General features: G+C 53.0%; 1 protein-coding gene across 1 annotated transcript in view; it reads right to left on the bottom strand.

Annotated features, from left to right (window-relative positions):
- LOC137306799 (signaling threshold-regulating transmembrane adapter 1-like) overlaps window positions 1–14637 on the bottom strand; it is a 32993-nt gene extending 18356 nt beyond the window's left edge. The window contains exons 1-4 of the mRNA XM_067976183.1: window positions 13658–14637; window positions 12470–12586; window positions 11300–11336; window positions 8627–8694 (exon numbers count right to left, since the gene is read on the bottom strand). Coding sequence (XP_067832284.1) covers window positions 8627–8694; window positions 11300–11336; window positions 12470–12586; window positions 13658–13691 — 256 coding nt within the window. The 5' untranslated portion in view covers window positions 13692–14637. The remainder of the gene's footprint in view (window positions 1–8626; window positions 8695–11299; window positions 11337–12469; window positions 12587–13657) is intronic.
- Between the last annotated feature and the right edge of the window lie 910 nt (window positions 14638–15547).

Raw genomic sequence — 15547 nt, 5'->3', positions numbered from 1 at the left:
CAGTGATGGACGGACAGTGATGGACCGTCAGTGATGGACAGTGATGGACGGGTAGTGATGGACGGGTAGTGATGGACGGACAGTGATGGACAGTGATGGACGGGCAGTGATGGACGGTCAGTGATGGACAGTGATGGACGGACAGTGATGAACGGACAGTGATGGACGGGTAGTGATGGACGGACAGTGATGGACGGTGATGGACGGGTAGTGATGGACGGACAGTGATGGACGGGTAGTGATGGACGGGTAGTGATGGACGGACAGTGATGGACAGTGATGGACGGACAGTGATGGACAGTGATGGACGGACAGTGATGGACAGTGATGGACGGGTAGTGATGGACGGACAGTGATGGACGGGTAGTGATGGACGGGTAGTGATGGACGGACAGTGATGGACAGTGATGGACGGGTCGTGATGGACGGAAAGTGATGGACGGGTAGTGATGGACGGACAGTGATGGACGGGTAGTGATGGACGGACAGTGATGGACGGGTAGTGATGGACGGACAGTGATGGACAGTGATGGACGGGTAGTGATGGACGGACAGTGATGGACGGACAGTGATGGACGGGTCGTGATGGACGGACAGTGATGGACGGACAGTGATGGACAGTGATGGACGGACAGTGATGGACGGACAGTGATGGACAGTGATGGACGGGTAGTGATGGACGGACAGTGATGGACGGACAGTGATGGACAGTGATGGACGGGTAGTGATGGACGGGTAGTGATGGACGGACAGTGATGGACGGACAGTGATGGACAGTGATGGACGGGTAGTGATGGACGGACAGTGATGGACAGTGATGGACGGGTAGTGATCGACGGACAGTGATGGACGGACAGTGATGGACGGACAGTGATGGACGGGTAGTGATGGACGGACAGTGATGGACAGTGATGGACGGGTAGTGATGGACGGACAGTGATGGACGGGTAGTGATGGACGGGTAGTGATGGACGGACAGTGATGGACAGTGATGGACGGACAGTGATGGACAGTGATGGACGGGTAGTGATGGACGGACAGTGATGGACGGGTAGTGATGGACGGACAGTGATGGACAGTGATGGACGGACAGTGATGGACGGGTCGTGATGGACGGGTAGTGATGGACGGACAGTGATGGACGGGTAGTGATGGACGGGTAGTGATGGACGGACAGTGATGGACGGGTAGTGATGGACGGGTAGTGATGGACGGACAGTGATGGACAGTGATGGACGGACAGTGATGGACGGACAGTGATGGACAGTGATGGACAGTGATGGACGGACAGTGATGGACGGGTAGTGATGGACGGACAGTGATGGACAGTGATGGACGGACAGTGATGGACGGGTAGTGATGGACGGACAGTGATGGACAGTGATGGACGGACAGTGATGGACGGACAGTGATGGACAGTGATGGACGGACAGTGATGGACGGACAGTGATGGACGGACAGTGATGGACGGACAGTGATGGACGGACAGTGATGGACAGTGATGGACGGACAGTGATGGACGGGTAGTGATGGACGGACAGTGATGGACAGTGATGGACGGACAGTGATGGACGGTCAGTGATGGACAGTGATGGACGGACAGTGATGGACGGTCAGTGATGGACAGTGATGGACGGACAGTGATGGACAGTGATGGACGGGTAGTGATGGACGGACAGTGATGGACAGTGATGGACGGACAGTGATGGACGGGTAGTGATGGACGGACAGTGATGGACGGACAGTGATGGACAGTGATGGACGGACAGTGATGGACGGACAGTGATGGACGGACAGTGATGGACAGTGATGGACGGACAGTGATGGACGGGTAGTGATGGACGGACAGTGATGGACAGTGATGGACGGACAGTGATGGACGGGTAGTGATGGACGGACAGTGATGGACAGTGATGGACGGACAGTGATGGACGGACAGTGATGGACGGACAGTGATGGACAGTGATGGACGTACAGTGATGGAGGGACAGTGATGGACAGTGATGGACGGACAGTGATGGACGGACAGTGATGGACAGTCAGTGATGGACGGACAGTGATGGACAGTCAGTGATGGACGGACAGTGATGGACGGACAGTGATGGACAGTGATGGACGGACAGTGATGGACGGACAGTGATGGACGGACAGTGATGGACAGTGATGGACGGACAGTGATGGACGGACAGTGATGGACGGACAGTGATGGACGGACAGTGATGGACGGGTAGTGATGGACGGACAGTGATGGACAGTGATGGACGGACAGTGATGGACGGACAGTGATGGACGGGTAGTGATGGACGGACAGTGATGGACAGTGATGGACGGACAGTGATGGACGGACAGTGATGGACGGACAGTGATGGACGGACAGTGATGAACGGACAGTGATGGACGGGTAGTGATGGACGGACAGTGATGGACAGTGATGGACGGGTAGTGATGGACGGACAGTGATGGACAGTGATGGACGGACAGTGATGGACGGTCAGTGATGGACAGTGATGGACGGTCAGTGATGGACAGTGATGGACGGACAGTGATGGACAGTGATGGACAGGTAGTGATGGACGGACAGTGATGGACAGTGATGGACGGGTAGTGATGGACGGTCAGTGATGGACAGTGATGGACGGACAGTGATGGACGGTCAGTGATGGACAGTGATGGACGGACAGTGATGGACGGGTAGTGATGGACGGACAGTGATGGACAGTGATGGACGGGTAGTGATGGACGGACAGTGATGGACGGGTAGTGATGGACGGGTAGTGATGGACGGACAGTGATGGACAGTGATGGACGGACAGTGATGGACAGTGATGGACGGGTAGTGATGGACGGACAGTGATGGACAGTGATGGACGGGTAGTGATGGACGGACAGTGATGGACGGGTAGTGATGAACGGGTAGTGATGGACGGGTAGTGATGGACGGACAGTGATGGACAGTGATGGACGGGTAGTGATGGACGGACAGTGATGGACGGGTAGTGATGGACGGACAGTGATGGACGGGTAGTGATGGACGGACAGTGATGGACGGACAGTGATGGACGGACAGTGATGGACGGGTAGTGATGGACGGACAGTGATGGACAGTGATGGACGGACAGTGATGGACGGGTAGTGATGGACGGACAGTGATGGACAGTGATGGACAGTGATGGACGGACAGTGATGGACGGACAGTGATGGACAGTGATGGACGGACAGTGATGGACGGACAGTGATGGACGGACAGTGATGGACGGACAGTGATGGACACTGATGGACGGACAGTGATGGACGGGTAGTGATGGACGGACAGTGATGGACAGTGATGGACGGACAGTGATGGACGGTCAGTGATGGACAGTGATGGACGGACAGTGATGGACGGTCAGTGATGGAAAGTGATGGACGGACAGTGATGGACAGTGATGGACGGGTAGTGATGGACGGACAGTGATGGACAGTGATGGACGGACAGTGATGGACGGACAGTGATGGACGGGTAGTGATGGACGGACAGTGATGGACGGACAGTGATGGACGGGTAGTGATGGACGGACAGTGATGGACGGACAGTGATGGACGGACAGTGATGGACGGGTAGTGATGGACGGACAGTGATGGACAGTGATGGACGGACAGTGATGGACGGACAGTGATGGACGTACAGTGATGGACGGACAGTGATGGACAGTGATGGACGGACAGTGATGGACGGACAGTGATGGACAGTCAGTGATGGACGGACAGTGATGGACAGTCAGTGATGGACGGACAGTGATGGACGGACAGTGATGGACAGTGATGGACGGACAGTGATGGACGGACAGTGATGGACAGTGATGGACGGACAGTGATGGACGGACAGTGATGGACAGTGATGGACGGACAGTGATGGACGGACAGTGATGGACGGACAGTGATGGACGGACAGTGATGGACGGGTAGTGATGGACGGACAGTGATGGACGGGTAGTGATGGACGGACAGTGATGGACAGTGATGGACGGACAGTGATGGACGGACAGTGATGGACGGACAGTGATGGACGGACAGTGATGGACAGTGATGGACGGACAGTGATGGACGGACAGTGATGGACGGTGATGGACGGACAGTGATGAACGGACAGTGATGGACGGGTAGTGATGGACGGACAGTGATGGACAGTGATGGACGGGTAGTGATGGACGGACAGTGATGGACAGTGATGGACGGACAGTGATGGACGGTCAGTGATGGACAGTGATGGACGGTCAGTGATGGACAGTGATGGACGGACAGTGATGGACAGTGATGGACGGGTAGTGATGGACGGACAGTGATGGACAGTGATGGACGGGTAGTGATGGACGGTCAGTGATGGACAGTGATGGACGGACAGTGATGGACGGTCAGTGATGGACAGTGATGGACGGACAGTGATGGACGGGTAGTGATGGACGGACAGTGATGGACGGGTAGTGATGGACGGACAGTGATGGACGGGTAGTGATGGACGGGTAGTGATGGACGGACAGTGATGGACAGTGATGGACGGACAGTGATCGACAGTGATGGACGGGTAGTGATGGACGGACAGTGATGGACGGGTAGTGATGGCCGGACAGTGATGGACAGTGATGGACGGGTAGTGATGGACGGACAGTGATGGACGGGTAGTGATGGACGGGTAGTGATGGACGGGTAGTGATGGACGGACAGTGATGGACAGTGATGGACGGGTAGTGATGGACGGACAGTGATGGACGGGTAGTGATGGACGGACAGTGATGGACGGGTAGTGATGGACGGACAGTGATGGACGGACAGTGATGGACGGACAGTGATGGACGGGTAGTGATGGACGGACAGTGATGGACAGTGATGGACGGACAGTGATGGACGGGTAGTGATGGACGGACAGTGATGGACGGACAGTGATGGACGGGTAGTGATGGACGGGTAGTGATGGACGGACAGTGATGGACAGTGATGGACGGGTAGTGATGGACGGACAGTGATGGACGGGTAGTGATGGACGGACAGTGATGGACGGGTAGTGATGGACAGGTAGTGATGGACGGACAGTGATGGACAGTGATGGACGGACAGTGATGGACAGTGATGGACGGGTAGTGATGGACGGACAGTGATGGACGGGTAGTGATGGACGGACAGTGATGGACAGGTAGTGATGGACGGGTAGTGATGGACGGGTAGTGATGGACGGACAGTGATGGACGGACAGTGATGGACGGGTAGTGATGGACGGACAGTGATGGACAGTGATGGACGGACAGTGATGGACGGGTAGTGATGGACGGACAGTGATGGACAGTGATGGACGGACAGTGATGGACGGGTAGTGATGGACGGACGGTGATGGACGGACAGTGATGGACAGTGATGGACGGGTAGTGATGGACGGACAGTGATGGACGGACAGTGATTGACAGTGATGGATGGACAGTGATGGATGGACAGTGATGGACGGGTAGTGATGGACGGACAGTGATGGACGGTCAGTGATGGACAGTGATGGACGGACAGTGATGAACGGACAGTGATGGACGGGTAGTGATGGACGGACAGTGATGGACAGTGATGGACGGGTAGTGATGGACGGACAGTGATGGATGGACAGTGATGGACGGGTAGTGATGGACGGACAGTGATGGACAGTGATGGACGGGTAGTGATGGACGGACAGTGATGGACGGGTAGTGATGGACGGGTAGTGATGGACGGACAGTGATGGACAGTGATGGACGGGTAGTGATGGACGGACAGTGATGGACGGACAGTGATGGACGGGTCGTGATGGACGGACAGTGATGGACGGGTAGTGATGGACGGACAGTGATGGACGGGTAGTGATGGACGGACAGTGATGGACGGACAGTGATGGACGGACAGTGATGGACAGTGATGGACGGACAGTGATGGATGGACAGTGATGGACAGTGATGGACGGGTAGTGATGGACGGGTAGTGATGGACGGACAGTGATGGACGGACAGTGATGGACAGTGATGGACGGGTAGTGATGGACGGGTAGTGATGGACGGACAGTGATGGACGGACAGTGATGGACAGTGATGGACGGACAGTGATGGACGGGTAGTGATGGACGGACAGTGATGGACGGGTCGTGATGGACGGACAGTGATGGACAGTGATGGACGGGTAGTGATGGACGGACAGTGATGGACAGTGATGGACAGACAGTGATGGACGGGTAGTGATGGACGGACAGTGATGGACGGACAGTGATGGACGGTCAGTGATGGACGGACAGTGATGGACGGTCAGTGATGGACAGTGATGGACGGACAGTGATGGACGGACAGTGATGGACAGTGATGGACGGGTAGTGATGGACGGACAGTGATGGACAGTGATGGACGGACAGTGATGGACGGACAGTGATGGACGGACAGTGATGGACAGTGATGGACGGACAGTGATGGACGGACAGTGATGGACGGGTAGTGATGGACGGACAGTGATGGACGGGTAGTGATGGACGGGTAGTGATGGACGGACAGTGATGGACGGACAGTGATGGACGGACAGTGAGGGACAGTGATGGACGGACAGTGATGGACGGACAGTGAGGGACAGTGATGGACGGACAGTGATGGACGGGTAGTGATGGACGGACAGTGATGGACAGTGATGGACGGACAGTGATGGACGGTCAGTGATGGACGGACAGTGATGGACAGTGATGGACGGGTAGTGATGGACGGACAGTGATGGACGGACAGTGATGGACGGACAGTGATGGACAGTGATGGACGGACAGTGATGGACGGACAGTGATGGACGGACAGTGATGGACGGACAGTGATGGACGGGTAGTGATGGACGGACAGTGATGGACGGACAGTGATGGACGGACAGTGATGGACGGACAGTGATGGACGGGTAGTGATGGACGGACAGTGATGGACAGTGATGGACGGACAGTGATGGACGGTCAGTGATGGACGGACAGTGATGGACGGTCAGTGATGGACAGTGATGGATGGACAGTGATGGACGGACAGTGATGGACGGGTAGTGATGGACGGACAGTGATGGACAGTGATGGACGGACAGTGATGGACGGACAGTGATGGACGGACAGTGATGGACAGTGATGGACGGGTAGTGATGGACGGACAGTGATGGACGGACAGTGATGGACGGACAGTGATGGACAGTGATGGACGGACAGTGATGGACGGGTAGTGATGGACGGACAGTGATGGACGGACAGTGATGGACAGTGATGGACGGACAGTGATGGACGGGTAGTGATGGACGGACAGTGATGGACGGACAGTGATGGACGGACAGTGATGGACGGGTATGTATTAATAGATGCGGAAGGAGTGAGGTTGAATGCTGTGTGTGTATACTGGCTGTGTGAGTGTACAGGCTGTGGGAGTGCACTGACTGTGTGTGTGTATAGGATGTGTGAGTGTACTGGCTGTGTGTGTGTACTGGCTGTGTGTGTATAGGATGTGTGTGTGTACTGGCTGTGTGTGTATAGGATGTGTGAGTGTACTGGCTGTGTGTGTATACTGGCTGTGTGTGTATACTGGCTGTGTGTGTGTACTGGCTGTGTGTGTGTACTGGCTGTGTGTGTATAGGATGTGTGAGTGTACAGGATGTGTGAGTGTACTGGCTGTGTGTGTATAGGATGTGTGAGTGTACAGGCTGTGTGTGTGTACTGGCTGTGTGTGAGTGTACAGGCTGTGTGTGTGTACTGGCTGTGTGTGTATAGGATGTGTGAGTGTACAGGCTGTGTGTGTGTACTGGCTGTGTTTGAGTGTACAGGCTGTGTGTGTGTACTGGCTGTGTGTGAGTGTACAGGCTGTGTGTGTGTACTGGCTGTGTGTGAGTGTACAGGCTGTGTGTGTGTACTGGCTGTGTGTGTACTGGCTGTGTGAGTGTACAGGCTGTGTGTGTGTACTGGCTGTGTGTGAGTGTACTGGCTGTGTGTGTGTACTGGCTGTGTGTGAGTGTACAGGCTGTGTGTGTGTACTGGCTGTGTGTGTGTACTGGCTGTGTGTGAGTGTACTGGCTGTGTGTGTGTACTGGCTGTGTGTGTGTACTGGCTGTGTGTGAGTGTACTGGCTGTGTGTGTGTACTGGCTGTGTGTGTGTACTGGCTGTGTGTGAGTGTACAGGCTGTGTGTGTGTACTGGCTGTGTGTGAGTGTACAGGCTGTGTGTGTGTACTGGCTGTGTGTGAGTGTACAGGCTGTGTGTGTGTACTGGCTGTGTGTGAGTGTACAGGCTGTGTGTGTGTACTGGCTGTGTGTATATGAATTTAGTTTCTGTCACAATGTATGATGTGCGTTTAATATAATAGGAATAAATGTCCTGTGACTTTGCCCACGGAAAGTCAAGTCAATGTAAATGTCCCTCCTTGGATTAGTGATGTTGTAGGAAGGGGTGTGGGGATCTGGGGCTAATGAAGTTCCATCTCGAGGTAGAGGTGTGCGGCTGCAGGCCTGACTGTCACATAGGGGCACACACAAGGTCAAACCAGGAGTGTGCAACACACGTAGCAAAATTAACAACTTATAGATTTCACGCCTGGCAATTGAGAACGGTTCGTTATTTGTTCAGTGCAGACAGTAAGGAGCTGCTCACCGGTGTAAAGGTAGTTGATGTTTCCATAAACTGGATTGTCCTCAACTTCTTTGGACTTGAAGCTAAAACTGAGGCAGATTAATGATAACGTCAGGTGACAGGTTAAAGACTGTCAGTGTGTTAGACAGAAACCACCAACAGCTGAGTTCAAATCATACATAGTCACATCTGTAGGCAGTGGTTTAAAAGCACAAGACGCCCTGGAGTGAGAAAATATCACACAACCGTCGATCCCACTGCTCCCACACCCCCTGTCACAGACTCTCCCCACCCATTTAATCTCCCCCCACACCCCCTGTACACTCTCCCCATCACAGACTCTCCCCACCCATTTAATCTCCCCCCACACCCCCTGTACACTCTCCCCATCACAGACTCTCCCCACCCATTTAATCTCCCCCACACCCCCTGTACACTCTCCCCATCACAGACTCTCCCCACCCATTTAATCTCCTCCCACACCCCCTGTACACTCTCCCCATCACAGACTCTCCCCACCCATTTAATCTCCCCCACACCCCCTGTACACTCTCCCCATCACAGACTCTCCCCACCCATTTAATCTCCCCCACACCCCCTGTACACTCTCCCCATCACAGACTCTCCCCACCCATTTAATCTCCCCCCACACCCCCTGTACACTCTCCCCATCACAGACTCTCCCCACCCATTTAATCTCCCCCACACCCCCTGTACACTCTCCCCATCACAGACTCTCCCCACCCATTTAATCTCCCCCACACCCCCTGTACACTCTCCCCATCACAGACTCTCCCCACCCATTTAATCTCCCCCACACCCCCTGTACACTCTCCCCTATCACAGACTCTCCCCACCCATTTAATCTCCCCCCACACCCCCTGTACACTCTCCCCATCACAGACTCTCCCCACCCATTTAATCTCCCCCACACCCCCTGTACACTCTCCCCATCACAGACTCTCCCCACCCATTTAATCTCCCCCACACCCCCTGTACACTCTCCCCATCACAGACTCTCCCCACCCATTTAATCTCCCCCCACACCCCCTGTACGTTCTCCCCTATCATGGACTCTCCCCACCCTGAGGTTAAATTCTGTATCAATAATCCCTGATCTCTAAAGATAATCATGTGAAACTCCAGTGTATTCCCCCATCCTCACGCTGCCTTCCCACCATCTACTAGACCACCAGTCCCATTCCAAACAGATCTCTGACCAGCCCCTTTCAGGACGAGTTCCCCCACACGATATCAGCTGCTTTTGTTGCCCGTTTTTTCCGTGCATCCTATTCTTGTGATTTCTAACCAGGTTTGACGCTGACTAATGTTAACCAGTGTCCTCTACTTCTTTGCTAATGGTCAAACTGCCCGCTCCCACCTAGAGCGGCTCTGCCCCCCTTCCTTTCACTCGCAATAATAGACCTCCTGTGGCATTGCTCACAGGTAGCCGGGATCACGAAGACGTCGGGATCTCTGAACGGCACGAGGCAGAAGCAAAACTTTTAACTGTAGCCTTGGATCGTGTCTCCCCGCTCAGTGATTTCGTGACCGTAGCACTGCGAGTCTAAAGTAGTGCAAACGGACAAGGCTGGAGTGTCTGTAAAAGGCTTTGGAAGCTAATGCAGCATGAACGAGAAATGGCCCCCGTGCACGTCAAGGTATTCTGCAGCGAGTGACTCACCTCCTGACTCCCCAAAGCCTTTCCACCATCTACAAGGCACAAGTCAGGAGTGTGATGGAATACTCTCCACTTGCCTGGATGAGTGCAGCTCCAACAACACTCAAGAAGCTCGACACCATCCAGGACAAAGCAGCCCGCTTGATTGGCACCCCATCCACCACCCTAAACATTCACTCCCTTCACCACCGGCGCACCGTGGCTGCAGTGTGTACCATCCACAGGATGCACTGCAGCAACTCGCCAAGGCTTCTTCGACAGCACCTCCCAAACCCGCGACCTCTACCACCTAGAAGGACAAGGGCAGCAGGCACATGGGAACAACACCACCTGCACGTTCCCCTCCAAATCACACACCATCCCGACTTGGAAATATATCGCCGTTCCTTCATCGTCGCTGGGTCAAAATCCTGGAACTCCCTCCCTAACATCACTGTGGGAGAACCTTCACCACATGGACTGCAGCGGTTCAAGAAGGCGGCTCACCACCACCTTCTCAAGGGGCAACCAGGGACGGGCGATAAATGCCGGCCTTACCTGCGATGCCCACATCCCAAGAATAAATTTTTAAAAAGCCCCCTCCTTCCCCAGACCGCGTAGAAGGCACGAGTTTCATCACAGCGTGACAAATCCTGCAAAGCTCCTGCCCCACCTACATGAATAAGAACCTGCAGGCAGGTCGTAGTCAGTGAGCTACAGTGAACAGCAGGGTGAGGGGCTGAGAAGGAATGAGGGAGACAGGCCAGGTTGGAAAGCATGGGAGGGGAGTAAGGAACACCTCTGGCCTGAGAGATATCACACCCACTCTGCAATCCTCAGCATTTTCTGATGCAGCAAATCACTTGGCCTCGCCCTGTGTAATCTACCCCATGCATTTCATTCCCTGAGAGGCTTCTACATAAGTGCACCCTGACCCCAGCAAATGGTCAGGAAGTTAGAACAGTAACCAGCATTTCAAACGGTACAACTTAAATGCTGCAAATGCCTCTATTATTTTTCAAATGTTGCTTTACCTCCTTCGGAAACGGGGTAGGAACTTGCTTGAGTTATCTGGAAGAAAGAAACACATTATTGGCCGATAAACGATTCTGGCGCCTGCCCGGTTTGCATGCAGCATTATTGCTACTTCTGCTTTCGAACGCCGACGCTCGGTGCTTGAAGGCAGTGTCCCCTTTCCCCCTCTGCCTGTGTATTTTCAATAGGCTGCGATTTTGTCGGTCCCCACGACCTGCCTGGGCGTCTGTAGTTTTGTACAACGGGAGATTTTTGGTGCAAGTCACTGTCGTGAAACCCTGGAGGTGGGGTTCAGTCTGAGGCTTCAGCGTCGCTCTGGTCTAGCTCTCTAGCTCTGGAGCGGAGTGACTTCTGACGCCCTGGTGGGAGTAGGATCACTCCACCTGGGTTTGACACTATTGTCGGGGGGTGGGAGGGGAAATGATATAGCCCCAAGGTCGTGTCATTCTAGGTTTAAATACGGGGCCCCCCTCCCTCCTCTTGGAACTTCCTGGTCACTTTTCAAACGCACCCAGAGTTGGTTTCAAAGTTTGGGGAGCCCACCCACTCTCTGAAAACAGTTGAGCAGCAGGGGTGGAAGCTCTGGGCCCACGTGTAAACACACAGGCACAGAATCCTTTCATGGGCAAGACACTTTGAATCGGAGCCTGGCAGCGTACAGCAGTCAGCCGACTTAGACCAGGGGCTGCGGTATAAACTGAGCCTTCACTCTGCTACACGCAGGTAAACCCTACTACCCCGCACTGTGACTTTCTGTTTGTAAGAAAGAACTTGCATTTCTACAGCGCCTTTCACCACCTCAGGACGTCCCAAAGCGCTTTACAGCCAATGAAGTACTGTTTAAGTGCAGTCACTGTCGTAATGTAGGAAACGCGGCAGCCGATTTGCGCACAGCAAGATCCCACAAACAGCAATGGGTCTTTTACGTCCACTTTCTGAACTCAGAGGCGAGAGCGCTACCAACTGGGTCACAGCTGGTAGCGGGAGGCTTCCCGCTGTCTGTTCGGCCAGAACCACCATTGGCCGGCTGAGTGGGAATTGTACAAGATCCCAGTGATGGCTCCAACCCTCCGGGTCCCGTTTATGAGTCAAAGAGACCCCACTTAACCCTCCTCCCCCAGGGTATCTCTGAACCAGATGGGCTTGCAAGCCCTCCGCGGACCAGTTACCTTTTCTGTAACTCCGGGCGCAGCAGAGAATATTGCACGAGAGGGAGAGGAACAGCAGGAATCCAGTAGCCCCGCAGATGACCCACATGAAGGAACTGCAGCACAGATCCTCAAATCCTACAACGTCAACACAGGTTAAAAAATTAGATAGGCACAGAGGAGATCACCCCTCGGCATCCAAAAGATCTTACAGTTCCACCCCAGGGTTTTTTTTCCCCTCCATTTCTCCAAGTATGCATAGTTTTTTTGCACAAGAAATTTCCTGCTATCACTTCTGAATTCATTTTTGGCCAGTTTGCCCCTGTGCTCCCCTTGTCCTGTCACAGCCTGGTTTGAATCTCTGGAGGTTGCCCCCCCCCCCATCCTTCTCATTCACCTCCTATCAATACAGTGGGTTACTTTGACTGGTGCGAGTAATATTGGTGCCACATAAGTGCCAGGCAATGACCATCTCCAACAAGAAAGGGTCTACCCATCTCCTCTTGACATTCAACGGCATTACCATCGCCGAGTCCCCCGCCATCAACATCCTGGAGGTCACCATTGACCAGAAACTCAACTGGACCAGCCATATAAATAATGTGGCTACGAGAGCAGGTCATCAACATCCTGGAGGTCACCATTGACCAGAAACTCAACTGGACCAGCCATATAAATAATGTGACTACGAGAGCAGGTCATCAACATCCTGGAGGTCACCATTGACCAGAAACTCAACTGGACCAGCCATATAAATAATGTGGCTACAAGAGCAGGTCAGAGGCTGGGTATTCTGCGGAGAGTGACCCACCTCCTGACTCCCCAAAGCCTTTCCACCATCGACACGGCACAAGTCAGGAGTGTGATGGAATACTCTCCACTTGCCTGGATGAGTGCAGCTCCAGCAACACTCAAGACGCTCGACACCATCCAGGACAAAGCAGCCCGCTTGATTGGCACCCCATCCACCACCCTAAACATTCACTCCCTTCACCACCGGCGCACCGTGGCTGCAGTGTATACCATCCACAGGATGCACTGCAGCAACTCGCCAAGGCTTCTTCAACAGCACCTCCCAAACCCGCGACCTCTACCACCTAGGAGAGCCCAAGTTTCTCCAGATTTCCCTCATAACTCAGACCCTCTGACGCTTCTGCAACTTCAGCTTTTCCACTCAAAGACATGAAACGGCTTTTATTCTTTTCTTACCGTAACAGCTCTGGGTTTGATTGTTCCCACCCATTGCCGTGTCTGCTCCTTGTGAAAGTCTTGCTCTTTCACTCTCTCTCTCTCTCTCTCTCCACTCAGTCGCCAGGTGTCCGTTTCCAGCTCTGTTCGGGGAAGGCTAGCCCCAGCTAACTGCGGTAATGTTTGGTCCGGTGGGAGATGAGTGGTCGTCTGGTGCACTGATCACCACTTCACACGGGGTCCCTCCATCTGGATGGTAGGGACAGTCTTTTTTGCGTATTCTGTGAGAATGCTGGGGCGATTTTTTTTCTTTTCGTTGTGCCTGTGGGAACTCCCGCAGACCACCCAATTTTCTCAGACTCTCTGTACCTGTAACTCTGCCTCAGTATCTGTATGCTTCTCTGTCTCTATTTCTCCCTCTGTACCTGTCTTTGTGTCTATCTGCGTTTCTTTCTCTCTATCTGTAACAGTACAAATTCCCTTTTTATCACTCTCGGTCTCTCTTTCTCTGTATTTGTATCTGCTTGTGTCCCACCCTACTTCTCTATTGCTGTGTGTCTCTCTTTGTCTTGCTCTATCTGTCTCTCTTTCTGTCGCTGTCTCTCTCACTCTATCTGTCTCTTTCTGTCGCTGTCTCTCTCACTCTGTCTCTGTATCTTGCTCTAACTGTCTCTTTCTGTCGCTGTCTCTCTCACTCTATCTGTGTCTCTGAATCTTGCCCTTTCTGCCTTTCTTTCTGTCGCTGTCTCTCTCACTCTATCTGTGTCTCTGAATCTTGCCCTTTCTGCCTCTCTTTCTGTCGCTGTCTCTCTCACTCTATCTGTCTCTGTATCTTGCTCTAACTGTCTCTTTCTGTCGCTGTCTCTCTCACTCTATCTGTGTTGCTGTCTCCTGCTCCTTCTGTCTCTCTACCTGTTTTGCATCTCTCTCCATCTGTCAGTGCATCTCTCTGTCTCACTCTATCTCTCTGCGTGTCTCTTTAACTGCTTCTCAATCTCTCTTGCTCCCTACCCGCGTGTAGGCAACGCCCCTCTCTCTCTGAGAGGAACTATCAGGCCGTTAACATTTCAAACCGAGCGACTTGGCCACAAGAGAGACACGAGGCAAGAGACAAAACCGCCTGCCGCTTCCTGCCTCTGGATCCCAACTCTTTACAAAAAAAAAGTGAAGCAAAAGACCCAAAATTCATCCTTTTCCTAATTACAGATGAAAAGAAATGGAGAGACTGTAAGTAATAAACAAAAAATCACAGGCAAAAATGGATTATTTAAACTGGATCAGAACAAATGAGAATATTTTGCAGTGTAGGTGATGGAGGTTAGAGTGACAGGAAACTGTAACTGGCAACTTTGCTTTATGCATGCTGGTTACGACAGGTGAAAAAATTCAAAGGCTTTTTGTAGAACGTTCCGGTGCACCAAACTAGGGCCACGACCCCGGCGCTGAAATACCATTGGTCGAATTTGCAAAGGCATTTTACGAAAGGATCTTCATTTTTGTTCTTGCACACGGCGAAAAAAAAATGGGGGGAAAAGGCGGGCGTTTTATTTATAGAGCGCCTCGTCACCGTAGAAACGGCTCAAAGCACCTCGTAAGCGGTGGTTCACTTTGAACCGCACCGACTGTCGTTATGTAGGCAAACACGGCAGCCAATTTGCCCACAGGATTACTGCACAAAATGGCAAATTAAATATCAAACTTCAATATTACTGGGGGGGGGTTCTTGAAACCTGCAATGACGTTGAGTGTCAGCTTGACTCAGTTGGTAGCACTGTCACCTCGGGCTCAGAAAGTTGTTGGGTTCAAGTCGCAGCTCCAGAATTTTAGCACGTTATCCAGGTTGACATTACCCAGTAGCTATGGTTCTAAACTAGCCAAACCGCCTCAATCTGTAACCCGATGGCCTGGCAT

Source organism: Heptranchias perlo, chromosome 45 (genome assembly GCF_035084215.1).
Source record: "Heptranchias perlo isolate sHepPer1 chromosome 45, sHepPer1.hap1, whole genome shotgun sequence".
NCBI classification, from domain to species: domain Eukaryota; kingdom Metazoa; phylum Chordata; class Chondrichthyes; order Hexanchiformes; family Hexanchidae; genus Heptranchias; species Heptranchias perlo.
The sequence above is the reverse complement of the archived record's forward strand: the minus strand, read 5'-3'. Positions and strand labels throughout refer to the sequence as shown.